The sequence below is a fragment of the Nelumbo nucifera genome, chromosome 7 (genome assembly GCF_055504915.1).
Source record: "Nelumbo nucifera cultivar China Antique chromosome 7, China Antique-T2T, whole genome shotgun sequence".
Taxonomy (NCBI): domain Eukaryota; kingdom Viridiplantae; phylum Streptophyta; class Magnoliopsida; order Proteales; family Nelumbonaceae; genus Nelumbo; species Nelumbo nucifera.
Genome location: NC_142655.1, coordinates 17,823,179 through 17,843,392, shown reverse-complemented (window position 1 = coordinate 17,843,392; position 20,214 = coordinate 17,823,179). Strand labels below are relative to the sequence as shown.

The following is a 20,214-nucleotide window of genomic DNA, read 5'->3' as shown; positions in this document are numbered from 1 at the left end:
CAATTAATTCTTTTAATTTGAAATTCCAGGGATAACAGGTAAAGAGAGAAACAGAAACTACTAAACTTCAAAACTAACTAAACAAACTGATAAAGTAGATAGCATTTCCTGTGGCTTATTCTTGAGGAAATTCATTGGACTAGATAGGAAGCCCTTTTTTGGAACAAGACAAAGTAAATATGGGCACCTAGGCGACGCCTAGGCAACAAGGCACCCTTGGAGGCTCGCCTCGCCCAGTAGCCAAGCAGTTTTGTGCACCGAGTTATAAAATACTTTTATATTTTTTATTTTTTGACATTATTATTATAAAATAGACATTATTAACTAGAATATTCATTTTATGTGTTTATATACTAATTTCTTTTTATTATTTTCTTGTTTTGTTAGGGTTTAATCAATGCAAACATTGCTAACTGCTGTATTGAACTCATGGTTCAAAGTATTGATACACCTCTGTGTATTGGCAGAGGTGTATCGGTACTTATAACGATACTCCCCCTATTTTTTTATTTCTTTGGTTTTCAATTTTATTTTTAAATATATATATATATATATATATATATTATTTAAAAAAATGGGTCCCCAAAAACATCTGTAAACAGGTATAGGGACCCCAAAGATACAATACAATGCACCCGATACAGGGCGTACTGTGTCGAAATTTTGATCCTTGATTGAACCCTCAAAATTTTCAAAACCTGAACCAATAAGCAAGGGAAGAACTTAAAATTTTGTCTGATCAACAGATTTTCTTCTTCCACCTTTTCTTTTCTTCTTTCCTATAACAAAAGTAGGGGTTCAGCCACTATATTTTTTGAATTTTCTTTCCTTTGTTCTTTTTCTTCTCATAAAATGTTGATTTTCTAGACTTAAACATGAAATTTATTCTTCTCTTATGAAAATTATGAATAATTATTAAGGAAAGATGGTTATGGAACCTAGGGAAGTACCCTAGGATATATGGTTTTACTTAAAAAAATCCATCGCCTAGGTGTCGCCTAGGCGACAAGGCACACCCCTGTCACCTAGCCTCACCTTGGCGCCTTGAAAACTATGGTTGGATCATTAAGTAAACATTTCATAATGCTTGTATACTTTATCCAACTATCTATATCTATATCTGTATGTGTGTGTGTGTGTGTGTGTGTGTGTGTGTGTGAAAAGGGAAAAATAAAAAAGGCCATTTTAAGGTGAAATGAGAAAAGGAGTATCTAACCACAGCAGGAGCAGCTTGGCTAGCTGAATCAAAGACTTCATGCAATGCTTTCTCACTTTCTCCATAGTATTGACTCACAATCTCAGGTCCATTTACAGAAAAGAGGTTTACACCAGCATCACAAGCACATGCATGGGCCAAAGATGTCTTTCCAGTTCCTGGAGGTCCATGAAGAAGTACTCCCTTTGTAGTGCGTAAACCTAAACTGAAGTACTTACAGTAGTAATGGGTGTTAGTATTGATTATACCACTGAATTAAAAATTACAGAATGTAAGTATGGGCATAATGAAATCTATTTACTATCATATTAAATCATATGTTTTCTCCACTATTTGATTTTAACCTGCGTTTGACATAAACAATAAGTTCCACCAAAAATCAAATGGGAGTCCCATAACTGCAAAATGTCTTTGGAACCAGGGAACCTTCATTTAAGCTCTGGTCTAAATTGGTTGGGATTGTGAAAGCATTAATAAATTGAAGCCCATGAACCGCTCGGGCCAATTGTATTTACTGTTGTTACTAAAAACAACATTGAGGGGATTTGAACCTACACTTCATTTAAAGTTAGTATAGAAGCCATTTAGCTCACATGCTAGTTTGTGCATTTTTTCCTAAATGATAGTTAGCAAAAGATCCCTCCCTCCCTCTCTCTCTTACTCTCTACATCTCTCTCTTTCTATCTGACCATGTTAATCCCAACTATTTGGAGTCTTGGGAGAGGTAGACTTTGCTGGACTGGGTATAGACCTTAGGCACATTGCTGCACAAAATGGTGACTCTCAGAGTCAAACCCATATTCTCATGCTTGTCAGCCCCATCAAGCTACTATTACATTAATGTTAATAAACTTAATATCATATAATTTATAATATATTTTGGTATAATGTCACAGGTCACTGGGTCAACACATTTTTTGAACCATCTGATCTGTGACCTAGTTACCAAAGCAGTCTAAACGTGGAGTAGCAGGTGAAGGCCCTATTAAAATTGAAAAAAAAATCATCAGCTGGGCAAAGACTTTGAAGGAATTTAAATGGCTGAATACAACAAGTTTACAAGACATTAGGTTTTAATTTTATTTTTGATGTTTGGCAATATATAACCATATAAGTAGTTACCAAAGCAGTCTAAACAGTGGAGTAGCAGGTGAAGGCCCTATTAAAATTGAAAAAATTTCATCAGCTGGGCAAAGACTTTGAAGGAATTTAAATGGCTGAATACAACAAGTTTACAAGACATTAGGCTTTAATTTTATTTTTGATGTTTGGCAATATATAACCATATAAGTAGTTATACATGGTATGTTCTCTTTAAGCACAGAAAGTTTTTATTATGTTTCATTGTTTTCATCCCAGTTTTGAAACTTTAACATAATGCCATCTCAGTAATCAAAAGAAACCCCCCCCCCCCCCACACACACACAGCTAAACACTACTGTTCTGGGTGATTAACTTGTAACAAAATTTAGAAAAAAAAAAACAGAAAAGTACAATGCAAACACTATTGATAATTGGCAATTACAGAGGCTTCTATAAATGAATCATGAGCAGGGCATGAGCAATTGATCATTCAACAAATGATTTAACTTCCTGAACAAATAAATTAATTAAGATGAAATCTCACTTTCAGCAGAGTGGAACAAAAAAATGTGAATTAAAAAAAAAACAAAAAAATATGTGATCACAAACAATGAATATATTATCAAGTGAACAATGAAGCACAATATACTAACCTTGATAGAATGTCCTTCACTGATGAGGAGAGAATAATTTCCTTTAAAATAGCACATTCTTTAGACAAACCCCCCAATTTTGGAAGATTGATTGTCATATTAACTTTGAATTTATTGCCTTCAAATATTTGTTGTGGAAAACTTATTTTTTCTCGAGTTTCAACTGCTGATGTCAATGATGAACGTAAATGTACTTTCGTATTACAGTCCACAAAAGCAACATTCACATCAACCACCGAAGTTGAGGTTTGACGAAATAAATCATGTTTTCCTTCATCAGACAAGTTATGGTCAGGGCATTCCTCCAATAAATCATTTGTACCTTCCACACGGAAAATGAACATTTCCCCATGTATTGGGATGGTGACAAGATTCCCAGGGAGTAAATTTCGAGTACGTAGCCAACGAACAGCACAGCTCTGCCAGAGTTCCCTTGTCATTTTATCATCAAGTGATACTGTTATATCATATGAAGTAAAAGCCTTTCCCTTTGAATTATTTAGACTTGGCACAGATTCTTGGCATCTTTCTGAAAGCAGTCGACTAGAAACGGGAGAATTAAGTTTTTGCTGGTGGAGCAATGGTGTCTTGGGGGATGAAATATTTCCATTTTCAAGTTGATTGTGGTTCATCTCTGATGGATAATTATATGGCTTGTCATGCTCCATTGTTAATCTATTCATAGATGAAATCAATTCCAAATATAGATCCTTGCAGTTGTAGAGTGAGAGATGAGAAACTGTGGTATTAGTCGACTCAAGCAACTTATTAGTTCCTTTTGAAAGTGCATCTAAGGATTGAACTTGAATGGGGGAAACAAAAGCAATTGTGCCTATAGCAGGCCAACCCAAAGTGCATGATAGACTCCATGACAACCGCACTCCATTCTTCAAAACCTTCATAGAGGAAAAAAGAGCATCTATCAGGAAAAGTCTGAGACCCCCCCCCCCAAAAAAACACACAAAAAAAAAAGGGGGGGGAAAGGAAATATAAAAAAACTGTTGCCTAAAACAATGATTACTAAAAATTTGTAAAGAACTAATAAATTCATAAAGAAAAAGAAAGCTCTAAGATTTACTCATATTCTCTTCAACCCTTCAACTACTTAGTCATCAAAGCTGAAATTGGAATAGCAAAGCTTCTTCCTTAGAGAGAGAAAGAAGAATGATGAGGAATATTTTTCATTTTTGTTCTCTACTCTATAGGCTACATGGGATTGATGAATGATAATTTAGCACAACCCAAAACACATTTTAATCTTAATTGTCATATTTTCTTTACTTTCCAACTTCCCCTGTTTTCTTTTCATTTTTTTACCATAGAAGACCAATGTTTTAAAAGTGCAAGGGGAAATTTGTGCTCGAGGCGTGCACCTTTTTGAAGCAAGGCGCAAAATTAAACAAAAAATGCTAAAAGAATAAAAAGTGTCAGAAAATTAAAAAAAATGCAAAAAATGTTAAACATAATATTAATAAAAAAATATAAACTTAATTTTTAAAATAAATTTTTAAAAAACCTATTATCTAAAATTAGAATACATTAGCATAACATGTAAAACATATTCAAATGAAAATTTAAAAATAAAATCAAACATATAAAGCATTTTCAAGCATGTAAAACCCACAATCTCCTTTTCTCTTCAAGTAGCTAATGTGAATGTAAAACATATTGCATTCCTGATTCTACATGCCACGTTTGTACCACACCCCTCAAGGCAAGTCCAAACAAGTCCACGTTAGGGTTTTGCCTCGAGGGGTGTGGCTGGGGTCCGAGGGCTCCACCCTTGGACCAGCCGCTAGGTTCAAAAAAAGCAAAAAAGGCGTGAAATTTTCAAAAGGTACATGCTTGGACTGAGTCGCAAGGTGCATCTAGGTGCACCCAAGGTTTGAAATGTTGATGTCAGTGGAAATGTCGGTCATCCAAATATAAGAAACATGTTAGAAATGTCGGGAATATCGTATGGAAATATTGTAAAAATTATAGATATAGTGGAAAGATTTTAAAATGTGCAAAATATAGAATGGTATTTTATGAAATAATAAAAGAAGCATAGGCACACCTTTTTAAATTATTATCTTATTCTAAATCAATAAACAAAGCTAAGAAACTAAGGTTATAGACAAAAGAATATGTTTTAAAAGTTGCCCTAGGTTCAAAAAAGCGTGAAATTTTCAAAAGGCACATGCCTGGACTAAGGCGCAAGGTGCATCTAGGTGCACCCAAGGTTTGAAATGTTGATGTCAGTGGAAATGTCGGTCATCCAAATATAAGAAACATGTTAGAAATGTTGGGAATATCGTATGGAAATATTGTAAAAATTATAGATATAGTGGAAAGATTTTAAAATGTGCAAAATATAGAATGGTATTTTATGAAATAATAAAAGAAGCATAGGCACACCTTTTTAAATTATTGTCTTATTCTAAATCAATAAACAAAGCTAAGAAACTAAGGTTATAGACAAAAGAATATGTTTTAAAAGTTGCCCTAGGTTCAAAAAAGCGTGAAATTTTTAAAAGGCACATGCCTGGACTAAGGCGCAAGGCGCATCTAGGTGCACCCAAGGTTTGAAATGTTGATGTCGGTGGAAATGTCGGTCATCCAAATATATGAAACATGTCAGAAATGTCGGAAATATCGTACAAAAATATTGTAAAAATTATAGATAAGGTGGAAAGATTGTAAAATGCGCAAAATATAGAATGGTATTTTATGACATAATAAAAGAAGCATAGGCAAACCTTTTTAAATTATTATCTTATTCTAAATCATTAAACAAAGCTAAGAAACTAAGGTTATAGACAAAAGAATATGTTTTAAAAGTTGCCCTATAAACCTTAAGATTCAGAGCTTAATGATAGAATGAGTTAAAGAAAAATTTAAACTCATAGAAAATGTAAATGGTTGTAATAGATTAACCAAATAATCTATTACACAAACAAAAACTAATATTTAACTTTACATTTGAAATGAATATTGAGTTAGCTCAAAGTGGCAATCATATAAGTTAGATGGACAATAACTTGCTACTTCACATACCTGCAATATTGTCACCAACTTATGTTATAATACTATCTCTTGTACTCCACATAGTATTGGTAGTGTTCAATGGGGAATATGTAAATTCCAGTAAAATTTCATGTTGCTACCCACGGAAGTGGAAATGGAAGTATTTGTGGAAACTATCTCTTGTATTCCACATAGTGTTGGTAGTGTTCATTGGGGAAATGTCAGTTCCAGTAAAATTTCGTGTCACTACCCTTGGAAATGGAAATATGTCGTGGAAATATTAGGGAAATTAGGGACATTTTAAACCATGGTTGCACCTTTTGAAAGAGCTGTGCCTAGTACCCAGGCAAGGTGCACCCTAAAATGCACCTCACCTGTGCGCCCATTAAATCACTGTAGAAGGCTACCTTAAAGTGGCTGATTCCACTATTGTCAGGTTTCACTTGGTTGAATCTAGAATGAACCCTATGCTAAATATCATACACAATTCTGACTTTTCTTAGTAGACCTTAAAATGGCATATTTGTTCTTGTACATGTTTTTGTGGAACAAACAGGATATACTCTCCTTTATTGTGTATGTATTTGCAAGGGTACGTCATCCTCTTGATAGTAAGGCAATACAATAAACCATTTGCTTGCTATTAGCAGTTTGTGTATAGGATTGTGAGGTGCAAAACTAGTTCTCTTTGTTTGCCATCCATGACCTAGATTTTTCTTTCTTTGTTTTCTTTTCAATTTGCTAGGCTCTTTGCCCATTACTTCTTGCATAACTCTTTTTTACTTTTAATATATTCTGCTTGTACAATAAAAAATAACAAAAATTTTATTGGCAGCTTAAAAAATGTAAAATAGAAAGGTCTCGAGGGCAACCCACTGACCCCCCCTCCCATTCACCATTTGTTGGTCCATTTGAAGGGAGAGAAATGTTTTCATCATCAGTACCCAGAACAACTTCAAAAACTGAAAAAGAAAAAGAACATTTGAAATAAATTAAAAGACCTAAAAACAGATACAGATATAGAGTTATGGACATAAATGCAGTAAACCTGAGATGGCATTTCACTTAAAGAAGGATATGAAGATTATTATAATTCTCATGTCTGTTTCTAGAACTATAACTTTCCCCTTTATTTATAATTTTCCCTACATTCAACAACTAATTATGATTGTCCAATTATGTGAATATCTCAATTTATTATAGTTTTTCTCTATCTTTTTTTGATAAGCAACATCAATTTATTAAAGAGAAGAAATAGTTACAAGGGATGCCATGCATCCCAGCAATTTGTTTGCTGACAAAGCCACCATAACCAAGAGTTAATCTGGTTTTACAACATTAACCCATCTTTCCCCAAAAAAGTTGCCCCCAGTTAACCCTCTTTTTGCCAAAGTATCAGCCAATCCATTTGCTGATCTTTGTGTCCATATTACATTTATAATCCTGTTCTTTTTTGGCATTTCTATTGCCTTCATAAATAGATCTTTCTCCTCATCTTCCAGCCACTTAATCACCATAACATAATTACATTATAATTCTATGTCTCTATAATCAAGACCTTTGGCTAATCTCAACCCTTGAAAAGTGGTTGGCAGCTCTGCCTTTACAGAGTTTAAGGAAAAGATCTCACAGCTATCCGGGGTCTTGGGAGGGGTGGATTGGGTATAGTCACAACCTTTGGCATTTTTTCACATAGTGGTTGCTCCCAGATTCAAACCTGTGTTGTCATGTTTGACAACCCAAGATTTTACCATTATACCAAATAATGGCCCCTAAAAGGACATGAAAAGATGGCCAAAATAAAACCATAACAAGCTCTGAGGGTCGCTCCAATACCTGATTGGCCTGGATTACCCCTACTACACCCATTGAAATTCAGCTTTTACTTGCTTCCATCAGGAGGTAATCCAATTTAAGACAGATGGGGTTTTAACTATTGAAGAATTTTCCACCCAAAACCATCCTCTGGTAATATCTCAAAGGAGGACAGAGAGTCAAAAACCCTTCTTCCATCTCTTAAACCCTTAACATTCCAATATAGCATTCTCATTTCCAGTGTCAACCCCACCGCCGCTCCTCAGTCCTCTCTTTTCCTTCTAACAGCCCCCTTCACTCTTTTTCCACCAAATCCTCTTCCTTCCCTTCTACTTTCTCCCACTCCTCACCCCCCTTCCCCTAAGACTTTTTCTTGTTTTGTTTTTTCAAATGACTCCCTTTATTATTCATCTACAATTCCTTCTTCCATCTCTTCTTGTTCCTCCGACAGCTCCTCCCCTTCCCCAATAACTCACTTTTTATTATATTATTCCCTTCTGTTTTTTTCAAATTGTTCGATTGCCTTCCTCACCACCCAAGAAGAATAGCCCCAATGACTGTCCACCTACACTGGTCAATTCACTAAGTGCTCGATGTTCACCCTCATCTTATTGATGTTTCCTTCTAAATTTTGTCCCTTTCAATCCCTTCTGCCACCTCTTCTCCCTCCCTTTTACTTTCCCCCACTTCTTCCTAGACTTTCACTCCCCCTCCTTCAACCTCAACCCCTATCGCACCTTGAACCGAAGCTCCTCTTTACGTCGTATACCCTCTGTCAATGCTCAATCCTGTCACACTCCTCAGAAAGTTTCCTTTTTAACCTGGCTCCCCAACCATTCACTTCTCCAGCTCTAGAACTGCACGCCTCTCCCTCCTTATTAGAAAGTCCCAACCCAAGTAGAGGAGAAACTTATCAGATAAAGGACCAAAACTAACCTCATTATTCAGTTGGGCGGTGATCTCAAGTGTTTTCAGACCAGGTATCTACTCACCTGAATGCCCTTCTGACGCTACAATGGCCACCGGGTCATCTATGCATGTATTCAGCCCTTGAAAATCAGCCGACGGTCTCAGAAGAAATGAAATGGTTCAGGAAGTGAGGGGAGACATAAGTGACGAGTTCTCCAAGAGGGCGAACAAAGAAGAAGAATTGAGGTCCTTGGTAGATATAGGAAAATTGGGGTTGGACTTAAGCAGGAGAAGTGAAACCATTACGAAGGTGACTAATTCTGAGAGCCCCAAGGTAGGGGAGTTGAGAAAAACAAAAGGATCCAGTAACGGGCAGATTGTTCGTGTAACCAAGGTCTTCCATCGTCTCAAGCAAGGACTGGTTGGGGATGGTTCTTGCTGTAGATCTAAAAGAATCTACAAGAGGAAAGGAGCTAAGATAAAATCCAGAACTCAGAACTATCTCTGAGAAAGGAAAATTCAACATTGATAAAATAGTTGACAGACAGGTGGCAGTTGGTAAATCTCCTGGCCTTTTCTTTCTGGGGGGAGAAGCGGTGGTGAGGAAGGCAATTGAACATTTTGAGAAGAATAGAAGACAGGAAATTCACAAGAGGAATGCCATTGGAGAAGAAGGCAAGGCTTGGGAGGAAGGTGAAAAAGAGGAATTAGATATTGTTGATGAAGAGTGATGGGAATCTTTGATATTGAAGCAGGTGAGAGGTAGTGTTGGTTGTCTGTGGTTTATTTTTCTTTTTCTTGGACCTCGAGTTCAGCTTGGTTTACCCAAGGGGATATGTCAAGTGTTGGTTTCTGGTTTCCTTTGTGTTTTGGGAGGTTTGTATATGTAAGTTGATTGGGGGTCTTTCGTCTTGGGCTTTGGGGGCCTGTTGTTCTTAGCTCTTTCTGGAGGTGCTGTCGTATCCCCTCTCTAGGGTGTATTTGCTTTTTCTTTTTTAATGAATTTTCCTTTTTACTATTCAAAAAAAAAAAAAACAGCCAACGAACTTATTTTGGTGCAGTTGACTCCTACGTTGGCTCAATTCCTTACTTTGTTCCAATCGTGGCATGAGATTCTCTGTCACCTCTGTATCCCTTAGCTTCTGTAGATCTTCTCTTCCAAGCGACTCATAATCTTCTTCCTACATTGGCTCAATTCCTTACTTTGTTCCAGCTGTGGCATGGGATTCTCTATCACCTCTGTATCCCTTAGCTTCTGTAGATCTTCTCTTCCAAGTGACTCATAACCTTCTTCCTCTATCTTCCTTCCCTCTTTTAATGTTATTTTCCTGTTCCCTTCATATCTTGTCATGACCCAGACCTAATATCCCTTCAATTTCTCCTTTCTTCTTTGGCTCTTTGTCAAAATCCCCTTTCTTCTTCGACTTGTACTGTCAAAATTTATTCTCAATCCCTTTAGTCCAAGCCCCAATTTTCCAAAAATACCCCTCACCATTTGAAACCGCCTAAACCAGTTTCCCTCTTTAAAATATTTCTTCAATTTCTTAAAGAAGTGAACGACACCTACTATTATTCTAGGTTTCTACCAAGATTGTTGGGAGGTGTTGAAAGAGGATTTAGTTGAAGTCTTTAAGGAATTTGCAGACAATCATGTAGTAAGCCCTGGAATCAATGCCACTTTTTGGGCTTTGATACCTAAGAAAACTGATGCCAACCACCCAAAATATTATAGGCCTATTAGTCTGGTGACAAGCATCTATAAAATTCTGGCTAAAGTGCTTTCGTTGAGGATCAAAACAGTTCTCCCCTCTACCATTAGTGAAACCCAGGGGGTCTTCATTCAAGGGCGACAAATAACAAATCAGGTCCTAATTGCAAATGAATGTGTGGAAGAAATGAAAAGGTCTAGGAAGAGAAGTTTCATTTGTAAATTGGATCTTGAAAAGGCCTATGACTTGGTGGACTAAGAGTTTTTATTAAAGGTGATGTGAAACTGTGGATTTGGGGACAAGTGGTGTAGTTGGATATCTGGGTGTATCAATACCTATAACTACTCTATGTTGGTGAATGGTATGGTGAGGGACTTTTTTCCAGCTTGCAGGGGTGTCAGGCAAGGGGATCCACTCTCACCCTTCCTTTTTACCTTAGTAGCTGATGTGATTAGTACGATCATTACTAAGGCTAACAGTGAAGATGCCATTAGGGGTTGGAGAATAAGGAGACACCAAGTCCCAGTCACCCACCTTCAGTTTGTAGATGACCTAATGATCTTTTGTGAAGGAGGTTTAAGTGAAAAGGTAGCAAACCTAAAGGAGTTAATCAAAGGATTTGAAAGTATTTCTAATCTGAAAATAAATCTGGAAAATAGTTGCATAGCGGGTATAAATTTGGAGGTAGGAGAGGTCGAGGCTATTGTAGAGTGTCTTGAGTCTCCATCTCTGCTTGGCCTAAGTCTTACTTAGGGCTTCCATTAGGGGCCAATCCTAGGGAGAGTAGATTTTGAACCCTAATGATAGAAAAGTTTGAAAAGAGATTAGCTTCGTGGAAGAGGAATTATATTTCTTTGGGAGGGAGAATTACCTTAATAAGAGCTACCTTGGCTAACTTACCTACCTATTTTTTGTCTATCTTTAGGATACCCGTTAGGGAAGCTAGGAAGCTGGAGAAGTTGATGAGAGATTTCCTGTGGGAGCCTGGACAAGAGAAAAAAAAGGATCATTTGGTTAATTGGGAAATTGTGTGCAAAAAGTAAAGAAGAGGGGGTTTGGGACATGGGAGGGTGACTAAAAAAATCAAGTTTTGTTAGGGAAATAGCTGTGGCAATGGCCATTGGAAAGTGTGAGGCTGTGGCATGAGGTGGTAGGAAGCATTCATGGGAGATCAGAGAATGGATGGGATGCTGGTGTATCAAGGCAGGCTAACCTAGCAGCACCTTGGAAGGCCATTCACAACACCCTTCCTCAATTCCTCAAATTTATCAGGTATGAAGTTTGTTCTGGCAACGTTGTTCGCTTTTGGGAGGATATCTGGGTAGGAGACACCCCTTTAAAGGACCTGTTCCCTTTGCTATTTTCTGTTTCTTTGTATAAAAAAGAGGTGGTCTCGAAATTTGTCTCATCACTGGGAACACCCTTAGCTCCTAATTGGGATTTTGGGTTTCGTAGAGGACTAAGGGATGATGAAATTGAATCTCTCTCTGTCTTCCTATGTTGTCTTAATCAGGTGTGTTTGGATCCCCCCAAGCCAAATAAAAGGGTGTGGACTCCTAGACCCAATGGAACCTTTACTTGTGCTTCTTTCTTCAAATCCATCTCTCAACATTCTACTCAACAACCCTTTCCATCAAAGGAAATTTGGTGCAAGCTAGTTCCCCCAAAGATTATGGAGTTTTGTTGGGAAGTATTCCATGGGAAAGTAAACGCTCTAGATAATCTACAAAAGAGAAGACCTTTCCTATCCTCTGTAGAGCTCATAGTGAGGATTGTTACAACCTACTAATATCTTGTCCCTTTTCTGCAGACCTTTGGGCTTGGCTACTTTCATTATTTGGGAGTAGTTGGAGCCTACCAGCAGAAGTTCGCAAGCTTTTCAACCATTCTACTTTCCTTTGGCCTACAAAAAGAGGGGGACTTATGTGGCACTACCCTGATTTGGACTCTTTGGGAAGAAAGGAATGCTAGAATTTTTCAAGAAAGGGAAATGAACAGTTAGGAATTGAAAGATTGTGTGCTGAATAGGGCAATACCTTGGCTGAAGACCTTGGAAATCTTTCATCAATTCTCTTTTAATGATCTTTGGAGAAATTGGTTAGCAGTAGCCAGGTGTTCATCCTTAAAGGACAAAGCAATTACAAGCTGGTTTCCTCCATCTGAAGGCTCACTGAAGTTGAACTTTGATGGAAGTAGCATGGATAATCCAAGATTATCCAGAATGAGGGTGCTTTGAGAAATGAGAAGGGAGAGATTCTGTTGCTCTACTCAGGTCCCTTAGGAGTTGGGGATTCTATCAGGGCAGAGCTATTAGTTGTTGTACAAGGGGTGGAATTTGCAAACCAGCTGGGGGTACAGCACCTAATAATCGAAGGGGACTCCAAAGTGGTGGTGGGTTGGTTGAAAAATCCTGAAGAGGCTATATGGCACTACAAGAATGAAATGAAGATATTCGGTTGGTTGACAAGGAATATGTTGGTCACTGTACAGTGGGTGGGGAGATCAGCAAATACTTTGTCAGATGTGTTAGCCAAGCAAGGGGTAAATAGGGAAGAATTGTTTGGGCTCAGCTGTTATTCCTGTATTTCTTTCCTAGTTTACTTGTATGATTCAAGGAGGGGCTGTAGTTTGCGCTTCTTTTTTTTTTTTTGATCAATAACAGTGAAATTTATTAATGATATAATAAATCAGAATTACAAGGGAGGGAGCTAAAAATTCTTAACTCCCAGCTACCCAAGAAACATCCTGACCATGCAGTGGTTACAAAACAACCCAAAATAAAGTGTCTCCATTTACCCCTTGCCTAGGAAGACCATCAGCCAATGCATTTGCACTTCTCTTTATCCATGTACAGTGAATTTCCATGTCCGTGGTTAGCCACTTAAACTTCCTCTTTTCATTGTTGTATTTCCAACTCACCCTCTTCCTCGGATGTTGTACGAATTCACAACTCTAAATCAGCTTCTGAATTAATAAATTTATTATTATTCATAAAAAAAACACCTACTATTATTCTTAGTGTTACCTCCTACCGCCTGCTTCTTGCCAACTTCGCCACCTCCCCGATCACTTGATTTTTGGGCTTTCTTTAGCTTGCCCATGTCACCCCCACCTGTCCACCACCAATTGACCCACTTGCCCCCAGCTCCTCCACGTTTCCTTCTCTACCTTTTGACTCCGCCAACTCACCATCTTCTTCTTCCAGGTGTTTCTTCAACTCCCTCTTCCTTTCTGTCTTCTCTACTTTATAACCAAATGCCTCACCCTCCTATTCTCTTCTAACCTTCACCTCCCTGAGCACTCCATCATCGTCATTCCTTCCTCCACTTGGGACTTCTTTCTCTATCTTTGAAAATGTCCCATCCACACCTTCTACTATGAATCTCAGGCCATATGTTTCCCCTACAACCAAAGGCTCATCTTGCTTGGTATTACAGAAGCATCCTCCACTTCAACCAGTATCCTTGTCATGTCTAGCTTCTCCCAACTTCTATTTTTATCATCATACTTTAGGAACCTTCCTAAACATTTCCCAATCTCTTCAAAAGTCAATATGCTCCAGGCATCTAAGGCCTTTCAAATATGAATCTGAAGTCTGAATCAAATAAATGGGAGGTAAGAAAACCCTAGGACAACACCAGATCTAGGGTTATAGGTTGATCAAGTCAGCCAATTGAGAGAAATCTGTGATTTACCAACACATCGAATGTCTTCTTCACGAACAGGGAGGTATCTTATGCTGATTGAAGCAGTCCTTAAAAAACTCCAAACCAGAAACTGAGTGTAGGGTTAAGGAAAGCTTGAGAGAACCCTTCGATCTGGAGAGAAAAACTTAAATCGCAGGCTATGTTGAAGACCTAAAGTCCAAAAAAATGTTACAGTCCAAAAATGGAAACTGTAAGTGCTGCCACCCCAAGAAGAAGATCAAAACTCCTTTGAAAACTTCACCAAATCAGATGCAGTTTGTAGGTGGAATAGATCAGGTCTAGGCGACACCAGATCTGATTCAAAGCTATAGCAGTCCAAAAAAGGAAACTGTACAGTGTTGCCGCCCCAAGAAGAAGATCAGAACTCCTTCAAAAACTTCACCAAATCAGATGCTGTTTGTAGGGAGAATAGATCAGGTCTAGGTGACACTAAATCTGAAGTTTGGCCTCAAACCAATGTCTCCCAAGAGAGATCTAAAGAAATCTCTCCTGTTGGTTGCACAAAGAAGAAAGAACAGAAAAGAGTTGATCAAGACAGCCCTAATACGACAGGTTTACTGCTTCTGGTAAGGTTCAAGAGAGCGAGAAAATAGATCAGAGAGCAACCTGCTCTGATACCACGTCAACACTCTTGGTCGAATAGATAAAAGAACAAGAATAATCTTAGAGGTGTCAAGAATGAATGACCCCCACCTCAAAGAGCCTCTTATATATTAAAAGATATGTACAATTACAAGAATGCCCATACAGGGCTGAAAGAGAAAAGAAGAATAAGACGTAAAAGTAATATACAACAGGGACTATACTAATAAGGTACATCAAGTTATAGAGTCTCTACAAGGATATCATCTGCAAACTGTAAATGGGTTACTAAAACATTGTCCTTCCCCACTGACCATCCCCTGAATAACTACACCCCATTTGCTCTTGAAATTAATTTACTTAATGCTTTAGCAATCAGGTTAAAAAGAAAAGGAGAGAGGGGGTCACCCTGTCGAAGCCCACGGAATCCTTCAAAAAAATCATACACTGTCCCATTAATTATAACTGAAAAATTACAAGTTCATAGGCATCCCATGATCCATTTACACCACAAGTTTCCAAACCCACATCTCATAATCTCAATCAAGAATTTCCAATCCACCAAGTCATAGGCTTTTTCCAGATCCAACTTGATAGTCACTCCCTTCTTCTTTGATCTTTTATGAGCCTCCAGACATTCACTTGCAATTAATAGTTGGTCAATAATCTGTCTATCCTGCACAAAGGCCCCTTGAGCTTGAGAAACTAAATGGGAGATCACCTTTTTAATCCTCAGAGACAGCACCTTTGCAATCACCTTGTAAATACTGGTGACCAAACTTATTGGTCTGAAATCCCCTGGTTGGTTGGCATTATTCCTTTTTGGGATCAGAGCTAAAAAAAAGTGGAATTCATTCCCGGACGTATCACCCCTCTCCTATAGAACTCATTAAACACCCTAACCAAGTCTCCTTTAATTATCTCCCAACAATCTTGATAGAAGGCCATTGTGTAACCGTTGGGTCCTGGAGATTTTGATCTGTCCATAGAAAAAACTGCCTCCTTAATCTCTCCCTCTTCAAACCTTTTTTCCAAAAATTGGACTTGATTCTCATCCAGAGTATCCCAATCAAAGCCTTCAATCCTCCACCTCTCACTTAAGGGTCTTCTATAAATTGATCTAAAATGCTCTGCAAAAGTTTTAGCAATCTCATCTTGATTTGTGATCTCATTTTCCCCCACCACTAAAGAGTTAATCATGTACTTCCTCCTCCCGTTTGCAATGGTATGGAAAAACTTTGTATTTCCGTCACCTTCTTTGATCCATCTTTCTCTCGACTTTTGCTTCCAGCAAATTTCCTCTCTCAATAAGGTCTCCCCTAGTTCTTTCCTCAAATTCCACCTCAACTCCTTATCACCAACATCTAAAATTCCTTCCACATCTTTGCTATCTATTGCCTCTATCTAAGAAATCAGCTCCACCTTCTCCTCCAATCTCCCAAACTTCTCCCTATTCCATTCCTTGATCTCCTTTTTTTAATAATTGAAGCTTCTTAAGGAACTTTTGGCCTTCCCACATTGCAGGTGTTACCAAACTATTCCACCGAACCTTAACTTTCTCTTTGAAATCCGGGTGAGTGAGCCACATATTCTCAAATTTGAAAGGGATTGGGCTACCATCACTAGTTCTCTCAAACAAACAGATGGACCAATGGTCTAAGGTGACCCTAGGTAGATTTCTACCGACTAAACCTGGCCAATGCTCTTCCCAATCAAGTGAGACTAAAAACCTATCAAGCTTGGATAGGATAGGGGAAGTTTGAAGGTTTGACCAAGTAAAACAAGATTGCCCAAAAGTAATATCTCTTAACTCAAAAGCTTCAATAAAGGAGTTGAACTTTTTCATACTCAATGTGGTTCTTTTCCTACCTCCTGTTGTCTCACTCACATACCTATCATCTCCAAGCTCCTCCCACAACTTCTTTTTGTCTTTATATGAGTTTGGCCCATAGACATTCATAAGAACCCATTAATAGAAACTGAGTATCTGCCGACCAGCTCTTCCAAACATTGAATTGTTTCTTCCCTCCACATTGTTATGATACCCCCCAAGGCACCCCAAGAGGGAGCAAAGCTCCAATTAATATTCCTCTCTCCCCACACACTTCTTATCAACTTCCTGAATTTTGGATTCTTGAAATAGAACAAAATCAGGTCTCTCCTTCCCAAATACCCCTTTGACTACTACTCTTTTTGTGGCACTGCCTAGCCCCCTTACATTCCAGCTAACAATCTTCATGATCACAATTAATCTGAAACCAGCCCCCCTGCATCCTATAGACCTCTCCTCCTTCCTCCCCTAGCATTGAACTCCTTATCCCCTTCCACATCACTGAGTTTTTCAACTTCATTTAACTTCCTTCTCCTCTTACCCCCCCCCCTTTTCTTTTCTTGCCCCCATTTGAGACTCCTTTTCTTTTATTTTTTTCCACTTTCAGCCCCATTTTTTTCAGCCATAGCCACCACAGGATCCATAGTACTCTGATCACATTGACTTCTTTTACTTTCTCTCGCCTCCTCCTTTTCTTTCTTCCCCTTAGTTAAGACTCTTCCAGCCCCCCCTTCATTCTCATCATCTTGTGAATGAAACAGTTTGGCAGTTTCTTTGTCCCCCTCTGTACCCAATCCCCTACCAGTCTCTGCACCTTCCTTGTCCTTCTGCCTCCTATCACCCCAAGCCTCAAAAACACCCTCCCCTCTAACCTCTCCTATTATCTCTCTCACATTCACTCCTCCTTCTGGTGGATTCATGGGCAGATCACAGCCTCGGATGGGATCTGGATATACTGTAGGATCAACATGACACAAGTTAGCATAAAAAATTAAACCAACAGTGTTATCGAAGTCACCAGAATGCTGAGAAGAAAGGGCAAATGTCTTAGACATAGGAGTTTTGGTGCCCTGTTCCTTTTGGAAATTCTCCAAACCCCTGACTTCAGTTCTAACTAGTTGGGAAGGCCTCGAAGGGTTATTTGACTTGGCCAAATCAGAGCTTGTACCCCCTCCTAGAGAGTCTTCTGTAGTCTCTTGGTTCTCTTGTCGTAACACCAATTTATCACCATGCTACTGTCCCTCATCTGGGATTAATTCCTTTACCCCCTTGGGCACCTCTAATCCCATCCTGAAAAACTGGACGATCCTTCACACCATTGATCGGTAACAGCCGTAAGACAGTAGTCGAAAGAAGAACGTCTTCAACATGTGATTTCCCCTTCTGTATTGCTACCTCCTTTTCTTCAAAGAGAGAACCTATTTGAAATTCATCCCCACTCTCTACAGTGACCTGAACAGTATCTCCAATGTCTGAGTTTCTGCTACTGGAATCATCTCCAGAGGAGAAACCATCATCTGAGTTCTCACAACGAACCCAATGATCCTCTATACCGCCGCCGTCGTCCTTCCAGCCATCATCCTTCCAGTCGTCGTCATCTTTCCAGTCCGCCTTCAACCTTTCATATCGGGGATTCGGCTTGTTAAGACATTTCCACTACAGCTGCGAGAGCTTCAAACTAGTTCGACTGTCTTGGTGTAGAGAATACTGATGTGGGCCCCACTACAGTGGTCCCCACTGTGTTCGTAGGACAGCATGTGTAGTTATTTATTCCAGTTATAGTAGTGTCAGTTTGAGTCAGTTTGTTAATTCAGTTGTTATTTATTTCAGCTTTTATTTACTTTATTTATTATGTAAGTACTAAGGGTAGATGTGTTCTTTCCATTATGTACTAAACATAACCTACAAATAATAAGAAAGTGGTGGCGGCAGATCAGAAAGAATTTGTCCCTCCTTTCAACCACTTGTGTTCTCCTGTTTCTCTTCTATTCTCTCACCTTTTCTCTCTTTTTCTTCTGTTTTGTAAACCTAAAACATATTAGGATTCAAGACTGATTACAGTCTTGATCTTCTACTTGGTATCAGAGCCTATCTAGAGCTTCTCATGTGTGTCTAGTCCAGCCGACCACATGAGGACTAGCTAGGGCTGGAAGTTTTGAAGAAGTATTCGGTGGCTGAATCTTGGAGATTACCAGGAGAGGTTCGCAACAGTTGAAGACTTGCCGCAGCTTGCAGAGAGTTGGTAATCAGGAAGAAGCAGCGAAGGTTAGGGTTCAGGTAACCCTAGAAGACAGTAAACCAAGGTACATAAGTAAGTTTTTTTATTGAGTTTCAGAGACTGCAATCAGTCGAGATAGATTGGACCTATCTAGAAGTAGGGGTCGAACTGTATTCCAGCTTGTTTCTAGGGTTTGACTGTTGGGCCGAACCCCTTCTCTCTCAGAGGTGATTAGTTTTTAGGGTTTCATATTGCCCTACGACAAGTCCCACTTGTGTGGACTTCTTGGAGAGTGCAGCTGAGCACTTATTTCAGACCCACAGTTGAAACCCTAATTTTGCTCTCGCAGCAGTGGGCCCCACAGTAGTGATTTCAGAAAATAGCATCTCAGATTGACAGGCTGCCTGGTACTGTGCATGCCGATTGATTTCAGATCAGATTTGAGTTGATTCCTTGCCTATACTGTGATAGACGATTGATTTCAGATCAAATTTGGGTTGGTTTCAGATCAGATTTCGGATCAGATCAGATCAGATTTGTGTTGGTTTCGGATCAGTTTTCAAACCTGCTTGTTTGACTCTGTTTTCTGGTATAGTGACTCTAATAGTTTGTAGCCACTGACTCTTGATCAAAGATGGAGTTTAAGGGTCAGGGAGAAAGTAGTTTTGGAAACCACAGTTATGGTAGTGTATCTGAAACCGGTTTTCAGACCTGCTTGTTTGACTCTGTTTTCTGGTATAGTGACTCTAACAGTTTGTAGCCACTGACTCTTGATCAAAGATGGAGTTTAAGGGTCAGGGAGAAAGTAGTTTTGGAAACCACAGTTATGGTAGTGTATTTGAAACCGGGTTTCAGATTACAACTATGAGATTTGATGGGTCAAATTATTTGAAGTGGGCTCAATCAGCCATGATGGCTATTGGAGGAAGGGGAAAACTGGGTTACCTCTTGGGAGATGTGAAAGAACCTTCCAAGGAGAACCCAACATACACCAAGTGGGTTCAAGAGAACTATTTGGTTATGGTGTGGCTGTGTAATTCTATGCAGCCACATATCAGCCGAAATTACTTGTGGGCAAAGACAGCCAAAGAGATATGGGATGTTGTGAAAGAAACCTATTTCCAACCCCTTAATGTTGCCAGAGCCTATGAACTGAAGTGTGAGGTGAACAGCCTTAAACAAGGAGAGAAGCCAGTTTCTGTCTACTTCTCTACCTTGAAATCCTTGTGGCATGAAATTGACCATCTAGAGACCCTTGAGTGGGAGAGTCCCAAAGATGCACAGACTCACAGAAAGCAAGTCGAGATGACATTGTGCGACAACAAATATTGACAAGAGATAGTGTGACCCTTTCTCAAGCATACTCCCTGGTGCATAGTGAAGAGACCAGGAGGAAAGTCATGATGCAGCCTCAGCCCTCTTTCAAAGCCTTGACAGCTATTAAACCTAAGCCAGGGGGTGACTCAGAAAGGGATCAGAAGA

The 20,214-nt window shown here is 38.9% G+C and overlaps 1 protein-coding gene across 5 annotated transcripts in view; it reads right to left on the bottom strand.

The window, feature by feature from the left end:
- The window catches only part of CIP111 (Cam interacting protein 111), a 61,474-nt gene that overhangs the window by 28,134 nt on the left and 13,126 nt on the right, over nucleotides 1-20,214 (bottom strand). For all 5 annotated transcript variants that reach the window (XM_088892090.1, XM_019199520.2, XM_088892088.1 and 2 more), the window contains exons 4-5: nucleotides 2,953-3,848; nucleotides 1,217-1,421 (exon numbers count right to left, since the gene is read on the bottom strand). In XM_088892090.1, the coding sequence (XP_088748216.1) occupies nucleotides 1,217-1,421; nucleotides 2,953-3,848 (1,101 nt within the window). The remainder of the gene's footprint in view (nucleotides 1-1,216; nucleotides 1,422-2,952; nucleotides 3,849-20,214) is intronic.